The 26,054-nt window shown below is 41.4% G+C and overlaps 1 protein-coding gene across 1 annotated transcript in view; it reads right to left on the bottom strand.

Moving 5' to 3' along the window:
- Nucleotides 1-509: 509 nt before the first annotated feature.
- Nucleotides 510-26,054, bottom strand: part of LOC126235771 (transcription and mRNA export factor ENY2-like) — a 42,520-nt gene continuing 16,975 nt past the window's right edge. Inside the window, exon 3 of the mRNA XM_049944572.1 lies at nt 510-864. Coding sequence (XP_049800529.1) covers nt 794-864 — 71 coding nt within the window. The 3' untranslated portion in view covers nt 510-793. The remainder of the gene's footprint in view (nt 865-26,054) is intronic.

Below are 26,054 nucleotides of genomic sequence, written 5' to 3'. Positions count from 1 at the left end.
TGTTCTAATTATCTGCATTAAAGCTTTTACAATTTCCATTGAAACAGCCACCCCAGAAGAGCTGCTGCTTGGATTAAATTTACCCATTTTACCGCAGATCATGATACTCAAATTGACACTCTTGCTAAAGCAATAGCTACCTGGAATAGTATTTATTGTATTGAGTCCTAGGTTTTTACGCACAATTAATGGGGTTTTCATGCCATAATGCTTAGACACAGTAAATACAGAAAACAAAAAGTTTCTCAGTAAGTATGTTTTAACTGATCCAATAAACTCATTAATTAAAAACCTTACAAATGACTGTTGACATGAAAGCTTCACAAATTGTTGTGAATCATATTTAGTAGGAAAAACAATCATCTAGATAGACTAAGTGGCAATGAACAATATCCTTGTGCATTGCCCATACAAATTAGAGATAAAAAATTGTATCTAGCACACGGCAACCTTCTGTTCATCATAAATTCATCTTATATCTGCTGAGAGTTAAAAACTTCAATGTCCACTACAGTCACACAGCACTTTATTCACATTCTGTAAATTTCCATACCTAACAATTACTAAAGTGTATTCAGTAACATAGTGACAGTTTCCTTGCTAGTAAATGGCATTTTTGCAGTTGTCCGCAGAAGTTAAATTCATTGGCTTGACAATTTCTGCCTGATCAACACAATTCAGACGATATTTCTAGAGTATACAACTTCTTTCCAGAGCACACTATTTTGCCTGCTGCAATGCACACCAGTTTTATGTCCAAAACAACCTGTTTTGGTACAAATGAGCCCTTACTTTATAAAGCTTGTGAGAAGTGATTTTTAATTTTCTGTAGGAGTTCTTTCTTCACAGCATCTGGTACCAAAGCTGAAACAATGTAATAGACATTAAATAAAATACTTGGTACACTTTATAAATTCAACAGTTACACATTAAGAACACTGATTTTCTTATGTGAAGAAAAAAGTAAAAGTTTCAATCCATTATACCAAAAAAATTCAGAGCTTACGTCCACATACTGGAAAACATAGTACCCTTTTTTAATCTGGTTCGCATACTATACAGCCACTTCTGATGAGAGGGTGTGTAAGTGCCTACACAGCACATGGTATAGCAGCGCTCCATAAAAGTAGTCTCACTTTTATCTGTATCTACTGTATTTTCTCGAATCTAAGCCGCACTATTTTCCGGTTTTTGTAATAAAAAAAACCGCCTGCGGCTTAGATTCGAGAGCAAAGTAAGCGGAAGTTCTGAAAAATGTTGGTATGTGCGGCCACAACTAACTTCTGCCATCTAATATATGTAGCGCTACACAGGCATGCTTTGACCCGCCAGGTTAGCCGAGCGCGCTAATGCGCTGCTTCCTGGACTCGGGTAGGCGCGCCAGCCCCAGATCAAATCTGCCCGGCGGATTAACGATGAGGGCCAGTGTGCCTACCAGCCTGGATGTGGTTTTTAGGCGGTTTTCCTCATCCCCCTAGGTGAATACTGGGCTGGTCCCCACGTCTCGCAGACATCTGAACACTTTTGCACTATTCCATGGATTACACTAGTCGCACACAGTTGGGATACACTAATTCCTTCCCGGGGGGGGGGGGGTATGGGGTGGTGGCAGGAAGGGCATACGGCCACCCCCTTCAACTAACACGCATGCTTTGCAGGCACAAAGACTGGCGCCAAAACCTGTGTGTCAGTAAATAAATTTAAAAAATTGTAGAAGGCATGCTTTTTTTCTCCGCCCTGAGTTTTGACCACTGCATTTTCATACATTATCCAACGAAGTAAATAGATGTTCCGTATTGTTCATCTTCGAATGTAGCAGCATTACAAATATTCGTAGCAACAAAAATAAATTTATTTACACGAAAGTACCAACAATTCACAAGGCTTTAGTATTGTTGCACGAGTTGATACGCTGGGGCTCAAGATTTCACATAGCGGCACCTATTGTTTCGGGTAATTTTGTGAAGTGCTTGTTGGTGTTAGTGAACCATAATGAGGCGCTTTCATTATAGTGCCAAATCCAAGAGGGGAGTTATTTCTTTTGCGGAACAAAGTTCTAAACGTGCTGCTGGTCTGCGATACGAGATTGACGAGAGCAACGTCAGTGGATGGCGACTGCAGAGACACAAATTATTTGAATGCTCACGTAGCAGGAAAGCATTTAGTGCGCCAAAGTGTGGCCGATATCATGCACTAGAAGTGATTTTAAATGAATTTGTTAAGGAACAGCGTCAGAAATCCCCGCCTGTGAACGCCGAAATTTTAAAAGTTTAGGCAGATGAAACTGCTAGAGAGCAAAAAGTCTAAAAATTTAAGGCTAGTCGCAGCTGGATTGATCTGTTTATGAAGCGCTGGATTTTTTCACTTCGGAGGTGAACTTCAGTTGTACAGAAGCTGCCGAAAAGTTATGAAGAAAAACTTGTGGAATTTCAGCGCTCCATAATTAGGCAGCGCACAGAAAAGCAATACCTTCTTGGTCAGATAAGAAATGCTGACCAAACTCCCGTATACTTTGACATGCCGTCAAATTATACGGTTGACGCCAAAGGAAAGAAAGAAGTGTTCTTACATCATGGGGGGGTGAAAAAACAGCGGATGCCCGTCATGATTGCTTGCACGGCAGATGGACATAAATTACCTCCATTCATAGTTTTCAAGCGAAAGACTTTACCGAAATCGGAAGTGTTTCCAAAGAACTGAAATTGTACGAGCAAACGAAACCGGGTGGTTTTCGGAGGACATGGTGCTGGAATGGATTGGGCGTGTGTGGAATCGGCGTCCTGGCGCAATGCTTGGTTTACACAGTCTGTTGGTATTAGATGCGTACGAAAGCCTGACAACACCTGCAGCAAAACGAAAATTAGAGGAAAGCATAACGGACTTTGCAGTAATTCCAGGCGGGATGACGTCAATTCTGCAACCGCGTGACGTATGTTTGAATAAACCATTTAAGGACAAGCTTAAATACATGTACACAGACTGGCTTTCGAAAAGCGACAAACAACCAACACCAACAGGACGTGTAAAACGAGCAAGTTTGTCGCAAGCGTGCCAATGGATTTATGATGCATGGAAGTGTGTTCCAAATCAGACTGTGCAACAAGCATTTAAAAAAATGTTCGATATCCAATGCACTAGAATCTAGATGGTACGGAGGACGATGAACTGTGTGAAGAAATGAGCAACAAAGAATCGAATAATAGTGATTCAGAATCGTGACTGATATTTTAAATATTTGGTGTAAGATGTATTACAAACCTAATAAAATTTTGTTTTAAATTTCAGAGTTTAATTTCTAAGTTATTTTCATTCCTATTTGGTAAGTGTTGCTACTCTGCATTGCACAGGATAAAAAACAGTGGAGAGCTGCATCAACCCAGTCTACGAACTGAAGACAACAACACACACTGCATTTGAAGTCATCACTAAAAATCTACGACAAAAATCTGACTTGCAAGACTGCTTGAGATGTATGTCAATATGGCCAACTCCGCGTTCTGAATTTTTTCCTAGCTGTGACAAGATATGGTTGCTAATAGGAACTTTTATGAATCGTGAATCACATGCAGTATTCTCTTCACCATAAGAATAACATGAATGTAAACATTATGCCATGTATTCTTTCGTGTTTGCTGCTATCTCGTTTAAATCCTGTCTGCCCAATAAACTACGAAGCTAGTGTGAGATAACTGCAAAGGTGGAAGAATGTACATATGTCATGTTTGTATTCGTATTATCCTTATGCTGAATAGTGATACAATCAGAAATGAAGCACGGTAACTGACTAGATTTTTAAATATGGGATGACTAATTTCTGTGCAGAATGTATTTTACTAAAGAGGCCTCTGCAAAGATTTTCAAACAGAGAAAAACTTTCGCTAACTCTCGTTCAGAACATCATCTATCATATGCAGTCTATTATTTGTTTCTTGTTGATCATTATCAAAGAAAGCTGCAGTGTAGGTAACAACAAATAGTCTCTTGCCATTGTTTCGCTTATGAGACAATTCCTCTTTTTTATTGTAAGTGGCTGTAGCGCGCACAAAAGCAAGCCATGCCACGAGCGGCGACAGGTCTAAACACTCATCATTAGAATGCGACAAACAATGCATGGCACAATACAATAATGCATTTTCAGCTTAGAGTGACGTAAACACCTATAACAAAGAGAACAGCACCTATCAGATCAAAGAAAAAACAAGCAATCGAATCAAACCAGACGTAGCACGTGAAGAACGAAGGGTACCTGTATAAATACGGACGGAGCACCTGACGCATAGCAATGGCTACCTGGTAAAGCTTAACTATTAAGGTTACGACTCAAACGAAACTACTGTAGCTGTATCTTCATCCATTCGACCTAAACTATGTCTCATGTTACAATCGGCCAACTTTTGAGCAATGATGTTCGACTATAATCAGAGTCAATGCAGCTAGTTTTATCCAAAACGTGTTATAGTGTTTCGATTTGGATGTGGGGTCTAAAACTTTTCTCTCCCCTTGAATTTCGAGTCTCAAATTGCAGGTGCGGCTTAGGGAATTTTTTTTCCCTTGATTTCCAGTCTCATTTTTCAGGTGCGGCTTGGATTCGAGTAAATACGGTAACAACCTCAGAAGACATACTTGAAGATATTGGTAATATCTTGTGGAAAACTAGTGTTTTGGTTTACTTAGTCTCTTGCACAAAGTTTTTATTAGTTACAATACTGTTCACACAAAAACAGGTGCTTGAAATCTCATTCTCTGATATTGAGTCACATGAACAAGTTAGGCAGCTCATAAGACATATCCTGCAAAAATGACCTAAGTTTTCGTGACAGAACACCTTTCAGATGGAGATTAGGCACTGTCTATGGCATATCCAATCTGTGGACCACAATCCTCTTGTCAAGGCAGCAGGTTGTAGCTTACAGTACTGGTAACCACTCTGGCTCACTTTTTTTCCCATTCTTTCTTTCCATAAATTCTAGCCCTCATTTTAACTTCATTGACATAGTTGCATGCACTGAAATGTGGGATAAGTAACAGCCTACTATTTCTTGCATACCTTGCAAGGAGATCCAGTCATTTGTTGGATGCTTTGGCATCCAGGTATCCCAATAAAAAGTTCAGACTTTCCATACTGCTGCAGTTCAAATTACCCTATGCATTATGTTCAGGAGATGAATGTCATCCTGTCACAGCGACAGGGTTTTGAGAGCTGGCAGTATACTTAATGAGTAAGACACCATCAGGATCTCTTTCAGTTCAAGCTGCCTCTGAGGGAAGCATATGACTATTCTGCTCGGGGATTAGGCTAAATGAATATGAGAGCTACTAACGGCTGATACGTTATTTTCAATCATTAGCGAATATTTGAATCACAACTGGTAACTACTGAATGCGTTGTTAATGTTTGGTGCCTGAGGAGCAGATGAATTTTGCGGGCAACTAGTAGCTGAGAAAAAGGAATTCCAAAATACTGGTACATCCCATGCAGTGTGTACAATAAGTGCTGTTTACTACTCAGTAGCACACATTTTGATTGAATGGAGAAACAGTAACTGGGCCAAAGAAGCTCTTGTCAGCTAATTGCTAGGTACTGGAGGCTTAGGAATTTAGATTCTCCCTAACAAATGTATCTTCCACAAACTAGTGCCAAACACAAAGAGGGATTTTGCTGTACCCGAGAACACTGATTTTCTTATCTGAGGAAAAAAGTGGGAAGTTTCAGTCCATTATACCATAAAAATTCAGAGCTTACGTCCGCATACTGGAAAACCCAGTTCTCTTTTTTTTAATCTGGTGCACATACTATGCAGCCACTTCTGATGAGAGGGTGTGTAAGTGCATACACAGCACATGGTACAGCAGTGCTCCATAAAAGTAGTCTCAATTTATTTATTAAGCAAGGGCTCATTTGTACCAAAACAAGTTGTTTTGGACATAAAACTGGTGTTACTCCACTGCAGATTCTAACACAATGGTATTGTATTTTGTCTATCTTTGTTGTTTCCTGTTTGGAATTAAACAGAACTGTTAACATAACATGTTTTGCATCATCCTAGCAATTGTTTCCTGGTGCCATTAAGCAACAGAAGAATCTCAGAAGTTCGTGTGCCGAACTTTCGTCCAGAGAACACATATTTGGTGTCGGGCTAGGACAGTTTCAATAAAGAATTGCAATACCTGAGATAAGTTGTAAAAAAGAATGGTTACTCAGAAAAAACAAGTTGAGTGAGCAATACAAATCAACACCAGTTGCAGTGAGAAACAAGAGCAAGGAAGACGAAAGAATCTTCAACCTTTCAAACGCTGGTGCCATTTCTGGGATGGTCAGAAGAATACCTTGAAATTGTGGCTTCCAATTAAACTAAAAAGTCTATTATGCTGCGCGAAAGATAATCTAGAATGCTGCAACTATGATGTTTATTGCATACTGTTTGAATGTGGCATGTAGTATATCTAACAAATACGCAAATACTGCAAGGCTGTGGTTTAAGTAAAGCATGGGATGTGGCCATCAGTTTGCTCATGAGTTCCCTTTCTTTGCATGTAGGTGAGTACCCATAGTGGTGAAAAGCACAGTGTAACAACAGATGTACCTGGAAAGATTTTGGAAAAGAACTAATCAGAATATTAAAATGATACATGATTCTAATGGTATTAAGAGTCCAACGTGGATTCAGGAAGGGTAAATGTACTGAGAATGCAATTAATGAGGTGAGAAAATTAATAAACATTGCAGATAAAGTATGGACGCCTGGATAGATTACAAAACAGTCACAAATTGTCAGGAGTTGTTGCAAAAGTTGATGACTTGTTATTCTTAGTGTACACCAAGAGTTGTGATTTGCTAGAAATCGCAGCTGTGATTCAAGAGGACACCACAAAACTCAAAATATATGCTACTAAATGTAAAATTTATTGGGGATCCATCCATTAAAATAAATTAGGTGATAATTTGAAAGTGTTCAATCAGCAGCTAGTTACATAGGCAGTTGGACAAACACTGCACATTCAATATCCACACAGAATATTTAGCAAGGAAAGTGAGATGTATAAGGAATGAAGTTATTAACGTGCGACAACGGAGGTTTCATTTGCCTCTGAACATAATTAGACTGTACCATAACCTGTATTAACTAACTGTAGGCTACTGTGCCAGCATTTAGGCACGCAAGTTATGATTGGATCCTTCACCACATCCACAGATGTCTTAAACATATTATGAACGTATGCCCCCTGGATCTGCAAATATGAAAAAAACAATATGAGAAAAATACATGAAAGTCCTGGGGAACCAGCCACAAATCTGTCAGTAATAAAGACTTCCTTACTTTCAGAGTGGTAGCAGAGATGGAATTCCTCAGGCACAGAAAGGAGAAGGCTTGAGATAAATTCTGAGCCAAGTAGGGGCTGGTCCACTACCTTTCTGAACATTGACCATGATTAGAATTGGCAAGATGGTAACGACCAGCTCTGACTGGTGAAATAGGCATATCAGATCGTGTCCAACGGTAATGTTTCCTATTTCTGCCAAGTTATTGGCACAAAGGCACAGTGGTACACAAGTGTAGCTTTCGCTCACTTGGTGTATTGGCAGGGGCAATGTCTGACTGGCAGATTGGTTGCGGCACTGTTACAGTTCTGGGCTGCTTTTTTTGCCACTAAAGTTCTATGCTGCTACATTTCCTCTCTCCTTAGATTAATCGAGACCTCCAGATTACTGCTTAAGAATCTGGCTGCAGCAGAGACATTGATTTTTTTCTATAATTGTTTCTACACTTTACATTTTACTGCATAAAAAATATCACTTTTTCATAACTTTTCCCCTTTGTTTGTCTTTCTTCCCTTTATGTATGACATTCTCTAAACTATCACTCTTGTGATGAACAAACATCGAGTCTGTTTCTTCCCTTTCTGCACAATTTTACTGCACTCACCGAGGTTGAGTCACATATTCACTGGTGCCGACAACCACCACAGACCCACAGGTTAAAGGTTTGGTTTTGTTTTGCTTTAGGGCACAAAAAACAACTAGGGTCGTACACGCCCAAGCAATAACTATAGAGCACACAGACAGAGGAGTTAAAAAACAACTATGTGTCAGTCCCAAGTGACATAAGAGAAGACATCTAAAAACAGACACATGGAGAAAGGGCTAAAAAAACATCACACAGAAACAGATGTCTGAAACTAAAAATTAAATGGCCTTCACCATATTGCTTTGGTGGATAAAAAGTAAAATGCAGTCGACAGCCTGCGCATCATTTGCTAAAACGGCTGATAACTCAGACGGCAATCCCAACCAGGAACGTAAACGGTTAAAAAATGGGCATTCCATCAGGAAGTGGTGGACAGTTAAAACTTGAACACAATGTGCCGAAGTGGCGAGGTAGCACTACTAATCAAATGACGATGGCTAAAAAGGCAGTGCCCAATACGCAGCCTAGTTAAAATGACCTCCTCCAGGTGGGAGGGCCAAGTGGCGGTCGTCCCAGCCGCTGGGAGAGGCTTAATAAGCTGGAGCTTATTCCCATGAAGGGAGTACCATTGGTATTGCCAAAGGGACACCACCTCCTGACAGATGGCAACACAGAGCTCATCAGAGGGAATATAGGAACTTGGGGGCTGAGGTACAAGGACTGCAGCCTTGAAAGCAGCGTCAGCAGCCTCTTTTCCTGGTAGACTGACATGACTAGGAGAGCAAGTGACAGTTTTCCTGGACCTGCTGCACAAAGGGATGGGCAGCATACAGCACACATAGACTTTGAAGGACGCTGAGTGAGTCTGAGCAGAGGACACAATTGAAAAGGCTGTGCCACCGGATGTACTCCGTGACCTGATACAGGGCGAAGAGCTTTGCTGTAAATACTGAGTAGTGTGCTGGTAGCCAATATCGAAAGAAACGGGTGCCAATGACAAAGGCACACCCGACCCCACATCTGTCCGAGAGCCGTAAGTGTATACAAAGGTACTATCGTAAAGTTCCATGCGAAGGTTGTAAAACTGAAGGCGATAGACCAAGGCTGGAGTAATGTCCTTAGGAAGCAAATGCAAGCCAAGATGAACAAGGATTTCCACACAAATCCAAGGTGGTGAAGGTCTCACACCCACCAGGAAAGTTGCAGGTAGTCTGAAGTTAAGCCACCGTAGCAAGTGCCGAAAGTGGACTCCAGGAGGTAACAGAGAAGAGGGACGCGCCCCATTCTGGCAATCAAAGGAATCAACGAAGGAGGCATAGGATGGGTGGCCATGCATGGCAGACAAACTGCATATATATCTGCTGAGGAGAAAGTCACAGCGGTAGTTCAGCAGCTTCAGCATACAGACTCTAAACCAGGCTAGTGTAAAAGGCGCCTGTGGCTAAATGGATGCCATGATGGTGGACAGTGTTGAGATGGCGTAAGAGGGATGGACATGCAGGTGCATAAACGAAACACCAACAGTCGAGTTTTGAAAGGACAAGGAACCAGTACAAACAGAGGAAAGTGGTTCGATCAGCACCCCAGGACGTACCATTGAGGATACATAGGACATTGAGGAAACATGAACAGCATGCTGACAGGTAAGACACATGGGAGGACCAAGAGAGTTTCCTATCGATTATGAGCCACAGGAACTTCATAGTTTCAACAAACGGAAGGGCAACAGGTCCACGATGTAAAGATAGTGCAAAAAACCATTTGCGCTGTCAGAAATTCATACAGACGGTTTTGTCAGTGGAAAAGCAGAAACCACTGTCAATGCTCCAGGAATAAAGATGATCAAGACACTGCTGAAGATGCCACTCAGTGGGACAGGTCCAAAGAGAACTGCAATAGATGGCAAAATTGTCAACAAAAAGGGAGTGAGATACCCAGCAGGAGGCAGGCCATTATAGAGTTCATGCTAACAGCAAAGAGGACGACACACGACGGAACCCTGAGGCACATTGTTTTCCTCGATAAAGGTGTCCGAACAAGGCAGAACCCACACGCGCTTTGAAACCTCGGTCTTTTAAAAATTCCTGAAGGAAACAAGGCAGGCAGCCACGGAAGACCGATGTGTAAAGAGTACAGAGGATACCAGTTCCCCGCAGGAGTCTTGGGCCTTTTTCAAATCGAAAAATACGGCCACTGTCTTTGATTTGCAGAGAAAACCATTCATGACATGGGTGGACAAAGTAACGAGATGGTCAACTGCAGAGCACCGCACTCTAAATCCACACTGTGCATTCGTCAGTAAATTGCGAGACTAGCCACCATACCAGCCAGGCATGAATAATGTGATCCGTCACCTTGCAAATGCAGCTGGTAAGAGATGGGGTGGTAGCTAGAAAGAAGGTTTTTGTTCTTACTGGGCTTAGGAATGAGTATGATGGCGGCTTTACATCAGCTTCCAGGAAATGTGCCCTCTGCCCAGATGCAGTTGTACGTGTTAAGCAGAATGTGCTTGCCTGCAAGAGAAAGGTGCTGCAGCATCTGAATGTTGATGGTGTCTGGCACTGGGCAGAGTATTGGGATGAACTGAGAGCATGATCTAACTCCCTCATAGTAAAAGTGGCACAGTAGCACTCACGATTCGGAGAAGAGAAGGGTATCGCCCATGCCGCCTCTGCCTGTTTCTGATGGAGGAAGGCAGGGTGATAGTGGGAAGAGCTCAAAACTTCCACAAAATGGTGGCCCAAGGTGTTGGAGATAGCAATAGGGTCCACAATGACATCGTCTGATACTGTCAGGCCCGAAATCGGGGAATGGATCTTGGTCCCAAAGAGCAGTAGGAGGTTCGTCCCCATGACAGAGGAAGGGGTGGAATTGCTAAAAGGAACTAGTGAATGAAATCCAGCTAGTTCTTTGGATATTCTGAAGAACGCAACGACATTTTGCACGCATCTGTTTATAATGAATGAAGTTTGCCATTGTAGGACGACGGTTAAAAACACGGAGAGCACATCTCCTTGCGTGAACTGCATTGCAGCATGCCTCAGTCCACCTACGGACTGGGACACGACATGGTAAAGAGGAAATGCGAGGAATGGAATGTTCTGCAGCAGGAAGGATAATGCTGATGAGATAGTCCACTTGGTCATCAAAACTGGGGAAATCTTGTTCTTCGAGAGTCACCAGGGAGGAGTAAAGCTGCCAGTCAGCCTTAGTAAGCTGCCATTTGGGTGTACACGGGATGGGGTTGGGGTCAGCAAATGGATAGCACACAGGAAATGGTCGCTCAAGTAGGTGTCAGAAAGAACAGATCACTCAAGACAATGGGCAAGCTGGGCAGTGCAAAAGGATAGGTCCAAATGTTAAGGCAAAAGAGATTAAGTTGGTTAAGAAGGTCAGCACAGAGGGCACCTCTCCCACAGGTCCTGGGAGAATCCCAAAGGGGGTGATGCGCATTAAAGTCACCAAGTAGCAAAAATGGGGGAGGCAGCTGACCAATAAGCTAAAGGAAGTCTGCCCTGGTGACATCAAATGACGGAGGGACATAAATGGTACAGAGGGAAAAAGTCAGGTGGGGAAGGAAAAGGCAAACTGCAACAGCTTGAAGATGGCTAGTCACGGTAATGGGGTGACTATGAATGCCATCTGGTATGAGCAGCATGATGCCCCCATGAGATGGGAATGCTGACCTCAGGGAGAAAGCCAAAATGAACCGGTAAGAAATTTGAGAGCTCTAAGCGGTCTTGAGGACACAATTTCGTTTCCTGAAGGCAGAATACAAGGGGACGCTGTCATGCTTAAAGCACCCATAAATCCTCTTTGTGGGACCGAAGGAAGAGATGTAGGGATTTCACCTCAGTGGCTGCCGAATGACAGCCTGTGAAGAGTCGCTACTACATGGCACAGAAGCATGAGGATCCTGTTCTATAGGGTCCATAGAAGCATCGGCATGCTTGTGCAGTTGGTCTGTGTAGTCCAATGCTGAAAAACGGTTGGTGGTGTGCACTGGCAAGACAGAGGCCGGCCAGGCTAAGGTATCACTTGGCAACACCATCGAAGAGGATCTTCAGGTCAGCGAAGGAGAAGACCATTTGTCTTTGGTGGACTTCTTCAAGCCTTTCCGTTTAGAGGAAGACTCTGATGTTTGGCTGGAGGGACAGAGGAAGTCGAGAGGCAAGAGTTTGGCGGCTCGTTGCACAGCTGGGCAGGGGGACGGCAATGCTACCTTGACACTGGGCAATTTCACAACCTCAGAGCGGAATTGGAGGTCGCATGTCTGCATGGCCATGTCCTTCAAGGAGCGACTGGTAACAAGAACAGAGCTATAGGTGCCAGACGAGAGAACACAAGTTTGTGACTAGCCAGTAACTGACGAGCAACTGGATAAGGCACTTTTTCCATTACCTGGATCTCTTTGACAGCCCGCTCATCAAGATACATGGGACAATCCCGTTGATACAGTGGGGAGAAAGAGGCGGACAATCACCCTCTTACGCATCCTTACCACAGGTTATACATTTGGCTGGGTGTCGACGAGACGTTCTAGTGTGGTTGAAACAATGACACTGGTAGCAGCGCATCAGGTTCAGAATGTACGGCCCGACAGTGATAATTTCATGGCCTGCTTTGATCTTGGACAGAAGCACCACCCTATCAACGGTTAGAAAAAGAGTACAGGTGGGTACTAAGGAGGAATCTCCCTTTTTCATTACATGATGGACGGCAATGACACCCTGATCAGAGGTGTAAGACTCGATTTTGGCCTCTGTTAGACCATCAAGCAGCCTGGTGTAAATGACACCATGGAAAGAATTCAAAGTTCTATAGGCCTCGACATGAATAGGGTAGCTGTGGAGAAGCGAAGCAGCAAGCAGTTGTTGTGCTTGAGAATCAGAAGTAGTCTCCAAAAGCAAAGTGCCATTCTGTAAACAAGAGCAGGCAATTCCATCAACACCTTTCTGAATAATAAATGGATTTACCATGGCAAAGGACTGACAGTCTTCAGTATGTGAGATCATGAGGAACTGTAATGTAGCGGGGAGGGTCTTTGAATCATTAGCCTCATTACGCTTTCATTTCGTAGATGATGATTGTGAAGATGATTGACTCATTGCAAGAAATTCCACATGGCTGCCAGTGTCTCAATAGCGCACTCCTTCCAACTGGGGGCCCCTTCACAAGAGGGCGCACCTGCCTTAGGTGATTGTTCACACCTCAGGTCACACCTCCCGAACAACTGAGAGGGACCAGTCGGCAATTTGGGAAGGTTGCAAATCAGGCTATCACCCCACCATGGGCCTGGCCTGTACCAGGGGGTACATGGAATCCTTACCTGTCAACCCAGGGCTGAGAATTACGCATTACTCAATCACGTCAGATGCGTGGGCCAGCCTCTAGGAACACACAGGGAGGAAGATGAAAGAGGAACCTCAAACACCGAAGTGGGGGAATGAGAGGAGAAGGGAAATGAAGGAAGGTAAAAAGGGAGCAGAAAACAAAGGTGAGACCGTTCTTGTGTCAGCGACAGACAATGCAGAACATTCCCAATAATGCCCCAGACATGTTCCCCAAGGGAGGGGAAAAAGAATAGCAAAAGGATAGACATGCAGCACAGAAGGGAAAAAATGCTCCAAATGCTGGGGCCCTGTGGTAGCCAAGCACAATCCCACCGAAGAGTGGCGAGCCCCCAGGGAGGGGGTCAGGTTAAAGAAAAGTGAGGGTGGGATTTGGGTAACTATGAGTTGGCAGTACACAGTACTTATTATCAGAATTACACAGGCAGCTGATGTGTTAGTCCCTCAGGTGATGAGTCAGTGGCGATATTTAGTCCGATATTTTTTCACATGATTGAGCACGTGTTCCATCCTTGTGTGGCAATTTTATGCTGCTATCATCAGATCTATGTAACCAGGAAAAATTGGGTCTAGTGTGCCATTTGTTTAGGTTAGGTTTTCCTTGGGCAGGATCTCAAAAGGTAGGTCTGGTTGGTAAATTAATGTATACTTTGTGTTTAGGGTGGTAGCTCTGGTGATAGTCGCAGGTAACTGGAAAGCAGGACCTGAGATGTCACCGGTCACAGTTTCTCCCACTGAAACAGTGTACTGGCATGACTTTGGGAGACTGTGAGTATTCATTTTGTGGGGTATACAGTGACTTACCCAGTCTGGCACTGCAGTTAACTCGACAGTGGAGATAAGTACTTCCTCAAATCCCTCATTTTTAATGGCTTAATAGACACAGAAAACTCCCTTTACAAAGAATAATCTTAAAGTTAAATGCCACAGTGGGTGTCATATACACAAATGCTCACTCATTTACTGTCACTGCATTTTACAAGACTGCACCACATCTCCACAAACCACAAAATTTCCAAAACAATAAAGATATTACACCACATAGCACCACTGTTTTACTTATAGACTGAATTAGATATGCTAAAGTTCCACTGACATTGCAAATAAGAATTCATCTGAAAATTCTTTAACCTGTTACCTAAACTGTTTCCTGCAAGCCTCTCATAAAAGCAACACCAACATAGACATAACCACAACAAAAACTCGCACATATCCCTAGTAACTAACTAGAAAACAAAAAAAGAAAAAAATTAGTTCACAAAGTCACCTCGTGGTTGGCTGGATGCTTAGAGGGTCCAAACTAATAGGTTATCAGTCCCTTTGCCCTCTAACAAACAGTTCTACATGAGTGTGGATCAGAGATAGCGTACTGCGCAAAACCTAGGGGGAAAAATCCCAAGGTCAATCAATGTCAGTGAAGCTGAGGTAACAGACAAAAAGAAGAAAGGGAGACAGAGGAAGAAAGGGATGCAAGGTGCTCCACTTAGGGAGCAGTCAGAAGCCCCTGAAAGCAGAGGGCAATGAGAGAACATAAATACCCCAGGTCCCACCACTTACTGGAGGCACTCTACTCAGACTGCCTTGGAAAGACTAGCAAAACGGACAGGGAAAGAGAAGCACAGAGCACAGAGAGACAAAAGATGAACATGTCTAACAGATCACATGATGCAGAGGGGCAGTGGGGGGGGGGGGAGGGGGGGGGGGGAAGGAGGAGGAGAAAAGAGCAAATAGGATGAGGACCAGGCTGCGTCACTGAGCCAAGGCAGCTGCAACACACACTGGACAGAGGAGACAACAGAGTTCTGCCAACCCCTCAATGAGCAGCCCTCCCTTAAAGAGAGTGATAAATGTTAAACTAAGTCAGCCACTGGGGCATCAGTTCCTAACAACAGGGGTGGTGAGTCAGAGAGGTTAAGGGTCCGGACACAGGGTGGCTAGGTTGAGACAGTCCAGCAAAATGCAGACTACTGTCAAACAGGCACCACAACAACTGTGGGGTGAGTCCTTACTACGTAGGAGCTGACCACGAGTCAGCCAATTATGGCCGATGCAGAGCCGGCAGTGGGCAGTAGAATCCTTGCAAGAGGCCTGCATGAAGGACCTCCACAGCTTTCTAGTCTCCTTTATCATTATCACCTGCAGTTTGTTTGGTGAAATCAGAATGAGCCATTCCATATCTCAAGCACCTAAAATTTGATGACATAACACCAATCAGAGGTCTGTTTCCAGAATACTTATCTCAAGAGCCAGTTTACTGGTAGCCAGTTTGGTCAGGCTATCAACGAGTTCATTCCCCAGGATCCTGACATTGCCCAGGGTCCACACATAGGTCACCGAATGTCCACACTGTTCAATGGCATACAGGAAGTCCTGCATAGCAACGACCAAAGGGTGGCAAGGTTAGCACTAGTCGAGGGCTTGCAATCTGCTCAAGGAGTCGCTGCAGATGAAAAGGGCCCACCAGTGCAGGAATGGATATACCAAGAGCACAAAAAATGGCTACCAACTCCTCAATAAAAACAGTATAACCTTCAGCAAGGAGTGCAGTTCAGTATAGCCTGCATGAATATAAGCAAAGCCTATATGATCAGCAAACATCAGCCATCAGTATAGTCTATTTCTGAATGCTGGGATGCACCAAGGATGGAGAAAAATTTATGGCAGAGGGCCCCTGACTGAACCGAGCCTTTATCTTATGATAGATCAAGACGAAGGTGTGGCTGAGGGATGCACCATGGAGGTGTACAGGAGTGAGTCCAGAGGAGAGGTGGAAGAGGAAACAGGCGTTCAGTGAGGATATACCAGATGCGATTGCAATCATGATCCCTGATTGGGGCCGCCATTGCAGGAGATGGGTTAACGTGTTTCAAAAGAGAAGATGGTAGTTTGGATGCTTAAGGAGCTGTGAACATGGGTAGCATAAATGACAAGCTGTTGTTGGCATCCGATAGACATTGGATGGACACCAGCCTCCACGACTAAGTGATTCAGAGGGCTAATTTGAAAGGCTCCTGTAGCAAGTCAAACCCCGCAGTGGATCCACTATCTGCAATGCTCAGGGCAATGCCAAACCGTATGCCAGACTCCCATAATCACTACAGGATTGTATCAGGACTTTGTACAGCTACAGAAGGATAGTGCGATCTGCATCCCAGCTGATGTCACTCAGGCAGCGAAGTGTGTTAAGGTGGAGCAAGCACCTTTATTCAGGACACAAGGTACTTTTCTGGCTCAACATTATGTAAAATTCAACACCTATTTCTTTCAGGCGCTGTTTATAATGCATATGTCTTACAGATTTTGTGTTGATATCAGGTAATGCAGCACACTTTATAAACAAATTAGAAGTATTTTGAATATTTTTGAACCTGCTTAGGATTATTAAAAAAATTACAAAGAAATTTATGCAATTTTTTTCCCAAAATGCTCCCTCAAATCGAGGTACCACTTAATCCAGTGTAATACATTTGAAGGAGACCAAATTTTTATCAGATATGCATGACATGATGGCTGAGGTATTAGACCTATTTAATTCCACCTATTATGTATATTACAAGGATAAAAAATATAACATATTACATTTTAATGTTCGTAATTTTTCCTAATAAAAATGTTATTTTTTCTATAATTTAGTTGATTCCGCAATAAAGCTTATGTCTACTACATAAGTAAGGACTATTGCAAGTTACAGAAAAAAATTAGAGCAATGCTTTATAAACTTTAGGAAATATTTGTACCTGGATTCTGAAAAATACAACTTGTGGGAAATTGCGAATGAAGATATGAGTCCAATTAAACTGTGCCTCAGAACATTCCTGAAGCATAGTCTTCATCCTGCAGCAATTCTTCATCTTCAAGCTCCTCTTGGCATTCCTTTTAGCACTTCATGCTTCTTTGGTAACTTGAAGAGTGAATCTTTCAGCTTCATGCACCCTTTGTCTGTCACATGCAAACAATTGATCTTCCACATTAGAGCCACATTTTATGCCTAAATTTCTCAGGACTTCCAACCTTCCTATCAGCCCATCATTGAAACATATCACTGCATCTAGTACACCAACTTTTAATGTATTTAGTCCTACAAAAACATTCTTGGGTAATCTTTCCCATAAGCAATGGTTAAATAAATGTAATGTGAAAGATGGCTTCCTGTCTGGTAGACTGTTGAAACTTTCATTTGTGTTCCAAGTGCCCCCATGGAGACACTAAGCAAAACAGGGTCACCCAGGTCTCTAAAAATTGGTTTTATTTCATTCCTAACAGGCTCAGGAAGAGAATGCTTATGATTGTACATTTGACCACTTTATTTTGCTTTTTGGTAACCACACCAAGAATCTGCTCCTTTAGGGCAAAGTCTGAACAGGGTGGTCATCTGTGGACAACGTATGAACGTAGGTGGCCCAAACAGCTTTTCTCATTGCTGTGACATTCAGAGGTGCAGTTCGTCTAATGGCCAGTCCATAATAATTGAAGAAGGTCTATTTCAGTTTCTGCCAATCTGCCTCGGCCAGACAGAGATTTTCCATCAGATAGAAACTTTAATTTCTCTTCTTAGCTTCCTCACTCTAGCACCCATCCTCTTTTGCCCATGTCCACAACACTGCAGTTTCGTTACCAACGCATCACCATAAACATTGAACTCATTAATTTTATTGAAAGCTTTAGAGTCCCTATCGACTAGGTACTTCGTATATCTAACGTTACAAACAGGCACTGAACTCTGAAATATTTTTAGAGCTCCATCACACTCGATACCTCCACTGTAACCATTATAATTCTTAGAACACTGATGTTCAATATGTTCTTCAGTGTTTCCACGACAGGTGTGGCAGAACTCAGATAAGCACTCAACATCAACAACTTTTCCATTCTCCAGAGAAGTAGCACTTACAACACCATCCAAGGAACGATGTTCACGACATTGCCGTGTCCCATCAAGTGCAACACCAATGCCCCTGGTTCCACTAATGTTCACAGTTTCTTCTACTGCATGTTTCATAGATGCTTTAGACACAACCGTCAAGGCATCTAAAAGTATTTGTATGTACTTGTTGAACCTACTTTGAGGAGGACAAAGGTCCATCAAACCACAAAACATTTAAGAAGCCTTTTTTCCTTTTCCTATTGCACACATTGCATTTACTAACTTCAAATTCACATCATATGAATTTGTACAATGTTCGAAGTCATTTTCAAGGTAGATTTATTGCAGGATCTACACAGAACAACTAATTTTGACGCTAAACCCTTCCTGCTGCTTTGTTGTTATTTCCAGACAGTCTACACCATCACACCATTTTCATTTCGCCACTTCCTTTATCAAAGAAGATAAGATGCCCACATCAACAACAACAAATCCACTACAAACAGTGTCATTGTTAACACAAAAATTTGAATCACCAGGAGGCGTGCCATGTGGGAGTGTCTTCCCTGAAGAACTGATACATAGGTTACTTTCAACAGTGTGGCTTGCTTTGTTTGTGAACTGGTTACCACGGAATTCACTTTTATTGAATTTCTTGATGTGTGGCATAGTTCGGATTTATTGCACACTAAAGGATATGTACTTCCACAAATATATGCAGCACTTGGGTAACAAACATTCAGTAACACATGAACGAACTGCTTCAGCAAAACAAGAGTAAATATTAGCAAAGATAAACATTTACAGACACCAGAAACCTGCACTGTTACCAACATATACGATATAATCACAGGAAACAGTAAGTTCACATTCTTTTTGAAATAATACGGGTTTCTGTAACAGAAATAAAGGGGGCGTGGCAGTATACATGACTATGACTTTAAAATTTGGTATATAGGTCATTTTCGATTTGAAAGCCTATAATGTATATATCAATGTAATCAGGAAAGACTATAGAATTTAATAAAGACATAAAAAAATTTGATTTTTCCGCCATTTATAAGTACCTATCCTTAAGCTGGCGAAGATGTGAAACCATGTCAAGTGAGAACCAAAGACAAGTCCTAAAAAGCGATAAATCTCCACCACTTTCAGTAGTTGGTAGATGAGGTAAAGGTTTGATTGTGAGTGAACAGTATGACATCGACAGAAGTGCCTGACGCTGAGTCTCAGTGGCGGAAAATTAAAAGCCACACGTGAGCGGCCATGCCGGTGCCTTTTGTACAGCACCTTGCAGTCGATGTTCACCAACACCCTCACTACAAGAGTAACAGTGCAGGCAAATATCTTCAGCATACAAGGAGGGTGATACTGAGGACCCCCACATCTGCTGCTAGACCACTGAAGGCTACTAGAAAAGCTCTGTGGGACCCCATTCTCTCTCTCTCTCTCTCTCTCTCTCTCTCTCTCTCTCTCTCTCTCTCTCTCTGTGTGTGTGTGTGTGTGTGTGTGTGTGTGTGTGTGGGGGGGGGGGGGGGGGGGGGGGACTGTGGGAAGGACCAACTTGAACCCAGAACATATCATGTGACAGGAAGTTCTGGATGAAAACTGGGAGCAGACCCCAGAGACCCACTCAAGTAAGGTAGCAAGGATGTGATGTCGCCATGAGGTGTTAGTTTAGTTAGTTAGTTATTTTAATTATGTCATGTTCTGTAGATCATTTTCACAATTATTTTATCGATATGATGTGGAACAAGTCACATTACAAGACACACACACACACACACACACACACACACACACACACACACACACACACACACACACACACAAATAGTGCTTATATTAATATTACTGAAATTTTTAGTTCTACACATGCAACTACATTTAGAGGTACTTTTTTTTACCATGGAATACCATGGAATAGAAGGAGTTGTCCAAAGGAAATGATTTTCAGCTAGATTTAAAACTTGATCTGCTACCTGCCAGACACTTTATGTTGTTGGGCAAATGATCGAAGACAGCTTCAATAACAGATAGGAAAGGTCATTTTTCCCACTAGTGTTGTACATATGAACATCACTGTTCTTCGCGAACTGAGATGGATTATTTGTAACGAATTTCATTAGTGAATATATGTACTCTGATGGTGCGGTTAAAATACCTAACTCCTTGAAAAGGTGTCTACCTGATGTCCTTGGGTGAACACCACTAATTATTCTCACTGCTCTGTTTTGGACAATCAATGCTTTATGTCTAAGTGGTGAGTTACCCCAGAAAACTATTGCATAAGACATTATTGAGTTGAAATATGCAAAGTACATTAGGAGGCTGATCTGTTTATTACCAAGACTAGTGATTATATGAAGAGTGAAAGAAGCTGAACTTGATTGTTTGAGAAGCTTATATGCTTCTTCCAGTTCAAGTTGTCATCAACGTGAACACCCAAAAATTTGGAGAAATCTACCCTGTTAACTGAGCCCTGTTCATATGCTACATCAATTGTCAGTATGACTATTTGGTGTACAGAACTGGATATAGTGAGTTTTTTAAAAATTAAGGGAGAGTCGATTTTCTGAGAACCACTTAATAATTCTTTGAAAGACATCCTTAACAATATCTTCAGCTGCTTTTTCTGGAATGGGATTTATTATAACACTCATATCGTCTGCAAAAAGTACTAGTTTTGCTTGCTGAACGTTAAGTGAGAGATCATTCACACAAATAAGGAAAAGCAGAGGACCCAAAATTGAACCCTGTGGGACTTGCTTTGTGACAACTCCCCATTCACTAGAATTTACCACCCTCCCAACATCATTTGTGTTATTTAGCACAACTTTTTGCTTTCTGTTCGTTAAGTATGATTCCAACCAGCTGTGTGTATTGCCTTCAGTTCCATACAACCTGAGTTTTTCTAAGAGTGTGACATGATCCACACAGTCAAATGCCTTGGAAAGATCTCAAGAAATAGCAACTGGTGATAATTTGTTATTTAGGGCTTGTACTATTTGATGGGTAAATGTGTAGATAGCACTCTCAGTCGAGTAACCCTTCTGGAATCCGAACTGTGACATGCGGAGTAAATTATTTTGACTTAAATGTGAGACTACTCTTGAATACATAACTTTTTCGAATATTTTAGAAAATGAAGTCAGCAATGAGATTGGTCTATAATTATTTAAGTCACTCTTGTCCCCTTTCTTATGAAGAGTTCTGACAATTGCATATTTCAATCTGTCTGGAGAAATTCTCTGTGCCAGCAAAGCATTACATATATCACCAAGGACTCCACTTATTAAATTAGAACAACATTTCACAATTCTCTTAGAGACTCCATGAACACCACATGAGCTCTTGTTTTTCAGTACATTTATAGTTCCCTTAATTTCAGTGGGGGATGTTGGTGCTATTTCTAAAGGCCTAAAGTCCCAGGGAATGACGTTTTTAACATTTTTGTTTCTTCAACTGAACCCTTTAACCCTATTTTAGCTGCTACATTTTGCTAAAAATACTTGCAACTTGTGAATTATCACTCACAACATCGTCATTTAGCTTTGTTGCTGTGCACTGTCAAGCTGCCCCATCTCCCATTTGCAAAAATTCCATACAGTTTTAATCTTATTATCCGCATTATTAATTTCTGTCAGAACACACAAGCTTCTTGACTTCTTAATGACTTTGGTTAAAATATTACAGTATCTTTTGTAGTAAGCAAGTAATGTCAGATCCTGACTTATTCTGGCCTGTCCATATATTTCCCTCTTCCTCTTACATGATATCTTAATTCCCTTAGTAATCCATGGCTTACTTGACTTTGTAATGGCTTCTTTTGGACAATATTTCAGGAAAGCAACTGTCAAATATTGAGACAAATTTATGATGGAATAAATTGAATTTGGCATCAGCATCATTTTCTGTGTATACTTCATCCCATTCTACCTCTTCCAGGCTGCTCTTTAAACTCTATACCTTGTTTGCATCAATGAGCCTCCCTGCCTTTTATGAACCCGCCTGAAGCCTGTAAGGTGATATATGTGTTATTTCCATTAACTGTGCATCATGATCAGATAGCCCATTAACAACTGGGTACACATTGTTTCTGCCTGAGCAGTGTCTATGAAAAAGTTATTGATAAGTGACCTACTATCCTGCTGCACACGGTTGGAAAATTTACAACAGATACTAGATTGAAACAACCAAACAAAGATTCTAGCTCATTTCTCCTTATCATATCTTTTAAGAAATCTACATTAAAATCACCACAAACCAGTAACTGCTGCTTTTTGTCTGACAGGTAGCTCAATAACGGCTCTAGATTTTTCATGAATAGCTGAAAGTTCCCTTGAGGGGATTTGTAGATTGTTACAATTACTATAGAAATATACTGCAGAAGCAACTCGAGCACATGCTTCAAGGATCTGATCTACACAAAAACTAATTGTTTCAATATTTTTTACTTTGTGTCCAGTTTTATATAAGTGGCAAAAAAAAAAAAAAATAAATAAATAAATAATAATAATAATAGTTCAAATGGCTCTGAGCACTATGGGACTTAACACCTGACGTCATCAGTCCCTTAGACTTAGAACTACTTAAACCTAACTAACCTAAGGACAACTCACACATCCATGCCCTAGGCAGGATTCAAACCTGCAACAGCAGCAGCGCGGTTCCGGACTGAAGCGCCTAGAACCGCTCGGCCACAGCGGCCGGCTATAAGTGGCAACTCTCTTTTTCCATGTTGACTCTACATGAATAAGATGCTAATCTGTTATCCCTTAAACTTAACTTGTCCATCCCTGTGGTTACATGGTGTTCAGAGAGACACAAAACATCTATACATTGAGAATTTACCCCATTTTCTAGGCATACAAGAAGCTCATCTATCTTATTTTTCAATCTTCTAATGTTCTGATGAAGAACAGAAATTTTATTTCTTTGGATACTGGTACATACATTATGGCACTGTTCTGTTTTAAGCTCTTTCATTACTCCCCCCCCCCCCCCCCCCCTCTCTCTCTCTCTCTCTCTCTCTCTCTCTCTCTCTCTCTCTGTAACCTGACTAACCTAAAAAAAGTTTCCTTCTGACTCCAGTAATCACAGGTATTTTGTCTTGTGTGCATGTGGCCCCCTTACACTTTCCGCAAGAAGATCAACTAATCTATCCTTTCCCCTCCTATTCAGGTGCAAGCCATGACTAATGTAACCCCACCTCCCAATTGCATCAACAGGCACAGCACAGATATGAGATTTAGTTTCTGTCAACAGTAACCCCCCCCCCTCCCCCCACTCTCTGTTAAGGGGCTCCGGAACGGAACGCCCTATACTTGCAATGTTAAAATAACGCTTATAAATTACATCTTTTCTCACAAAGTATTTGAGGTAGGAAGTTGAACTTTTTACAGATTATTTATTGGAATATGGGCTACAACTTAACACAGGGATTTACAAAATTTTAGTTCAGTTATTAAAGATGATTTTTTTTCAATTGTAATGAAAATTCACAACATTTTTTGCAATTTTTTATTTATATATTCAAAAATATACAGTTTTTTGGAAAAAGGCTGTGTTAAATTATGCAGAAGGTACTGTGTAACATTTACTGAAAGTTTGAAACAAATATGTTTGGAAGATCCTTAGAAAACATGTAATTAGTATGAGAAAATAAAAGTTTTGGGAATCGAGCGACAAAGATTGGATTAACTTTTTAGTGCATTCCAGGTCCATAGGATGGATTATCTTCATCCTCTGCAAACTCCTCCTCCAGCTTCCTCTTGTTCCTCCTCCTGTTTACTCTTGCTTGTATTTCTAGACTCTTTACAGCCCTGTCTGCAGCCCGAAGGCATTCCTTGTCTAAAGCAAGCATCGCTCGTACCATGTTAGAACCTATCTTCATTCCCATATTTCTAAATACCTCGCACCTTACAATGTTGCCATCATTGAAAGTCGCAACAGCATCATACACACCAAAGTGAAGTGTTTCTATTCCAACAAATACAGTCTTGGGGATTCTCGACCATATAACACTATTTACACTTTCATTGGGGTTTTGAGTTTTTCCGTGAATACACTTTTTCAACAGTTCAGGTGCTGCTAAGTCTCTGAAAATAGGTTTTATCACCTCCATTATTGCATGAGGCAGACTATGCTTATGAGTGTACACTTCACCAGTTAGCAATCCTTTGTTATATTTACACCGTCTTCTTCTTTGGGACACAAGCTATGTTGGGGGATTTTCATCGGTTGAAGAAGTATGGAAAAAAAAAAAAAAAAAAAAAAAAAAAAAAAAAAAAAAAAAAAAAAAAAAAGAGCCCAAACAGCCTTCTTCATTTCGTCGACACTTTGTGTATTTTGCCTAATAGCCATTCCATAATAGTTCTGTATTTTGTCAATTACACTGTCAGTTAACCTTCCCTTCCCTTCCCATCCAACCCTTTACCATCACTGAGTTTTTGTTTTTGTACGAAGCTTTCAGTCGCCGAAGTCTTGTTCCCATTCGCTTCTGTACGTGTCCAATACACTTAAATTTCTGCACTACAACATCATCACCATAGGGCTTCAGTCCTTGAACATGTTTGAAACTTTTAGAATCACCGTCACCAAGGTAATTAACATATCGCACTTTATCACACGCCTCAGAATGCTGGAATATACTGGCAACACCAGCCACTTCCATTCCTCCACTACTGCCACTATAGTTAGCTTTGCAATTATTTTCATGTGTACCTTTATATTTTTGTGGACATCTACAATACTTTGATATTACTGCTACATCTAAAACTTTCCCTGTATACATACTGGTGGCAGATACTACACCATGAAGAGAGGTGTGTCCCCGTTTATGCCAGGTACCATCGAATGCTGCAGTCAAATCTCTGTTACCATTATTTTCCATTACTGCCTCTTCCACAGCGTTCTTCATAGATTCTATACAGACATCTACTTTAGACCCTATTAATTTATTATAGGTCGTAAACTTGGTTGGGGGATTTGGAAGATTCATGATGCCACAGAAAATTGCACCTGCAGTAGCACCCTTACCAACTGAACGCAAGGAATAAACAAATCTAATGTTGTGTTCGTAGATTTTGCTACAATTTTCTTCAGTTGCAGTTACTGCAACACTGTTCCAAAAGGTGGTCATGTATGAACACTTATCACATTTCAGTTGTATTTCACTAGCAAGTCCTACGTGCTTTATTAGGAGAGTTCCAGACCAACTTCACTACAATGAATACATCTTACACAGTTTGAAAAAATTCCTTTGAGAACCGACATATCAAATATTTCATTCACATCCGATTCGCCCATAAAACATTCATAGTTTTCACTCATTGAACCAAGTTTCTTCTGTGAAGTATTTTCTTTCCCACTTTGACTGCTATGGGCAGGTGTACTTGAGAGGTTAGGTTCACTCACTTGTTATCATCTTTATTGTTTACAGTAATAACACATACCTTTGGCTTTCCAACATTTCTCCTTTTCTTAAAAGCCTTCAGAGGATTTCTAATAACTTTACTTTTACTCATTATTATACTTCAACAAAACAGACTCAAGAAACAGAATTAATTACGAATATTTTCGAGATAATGACAGAGTAAATAAACATGAAACAATTGACAATCACACCAGTGATACATATTGAACCATCACAGGTTAGCCACAACACATACTTTATCTCAAATCACTAAAATGTACCTGATGAACACGGACGTTAATAATAACACCATTTGACAGCAGTTTAACAGCGCCACAGTGGGGTCACGCCCATGTAGAACACATTTCAAAGAAAATTTAAAAATAGTTGTAGTCTTCGGAATTGAATAAATTATATATCTATTAAAAGGTAATAGTCTGCAGATTAAGAAAACGCAAAAAAGTAAAAATTGAACTTTTCATGATTTTGAGCCTTTCCGGAGCCCCTTAACATGG

Source organism: Schistocerca nitens, chromosome 2 (assembly GCF_023898315.1).
Source record: "Schistocerca nitens isolate TAMUIC-IGC-003100 chromosome 2, iqSchNite1.1, whole genome shotgun sequence".
NCBI lineage: Eukaryota > Metazoa > Arthropoda > Insecta > Orthoptera > Acrididae > Schistocerca > Schistocerca nitens.
Note: the sequence above shows the minus strand (reverse complement) of the source record. Positions and strands in the feature narration are given on the sequence as shown.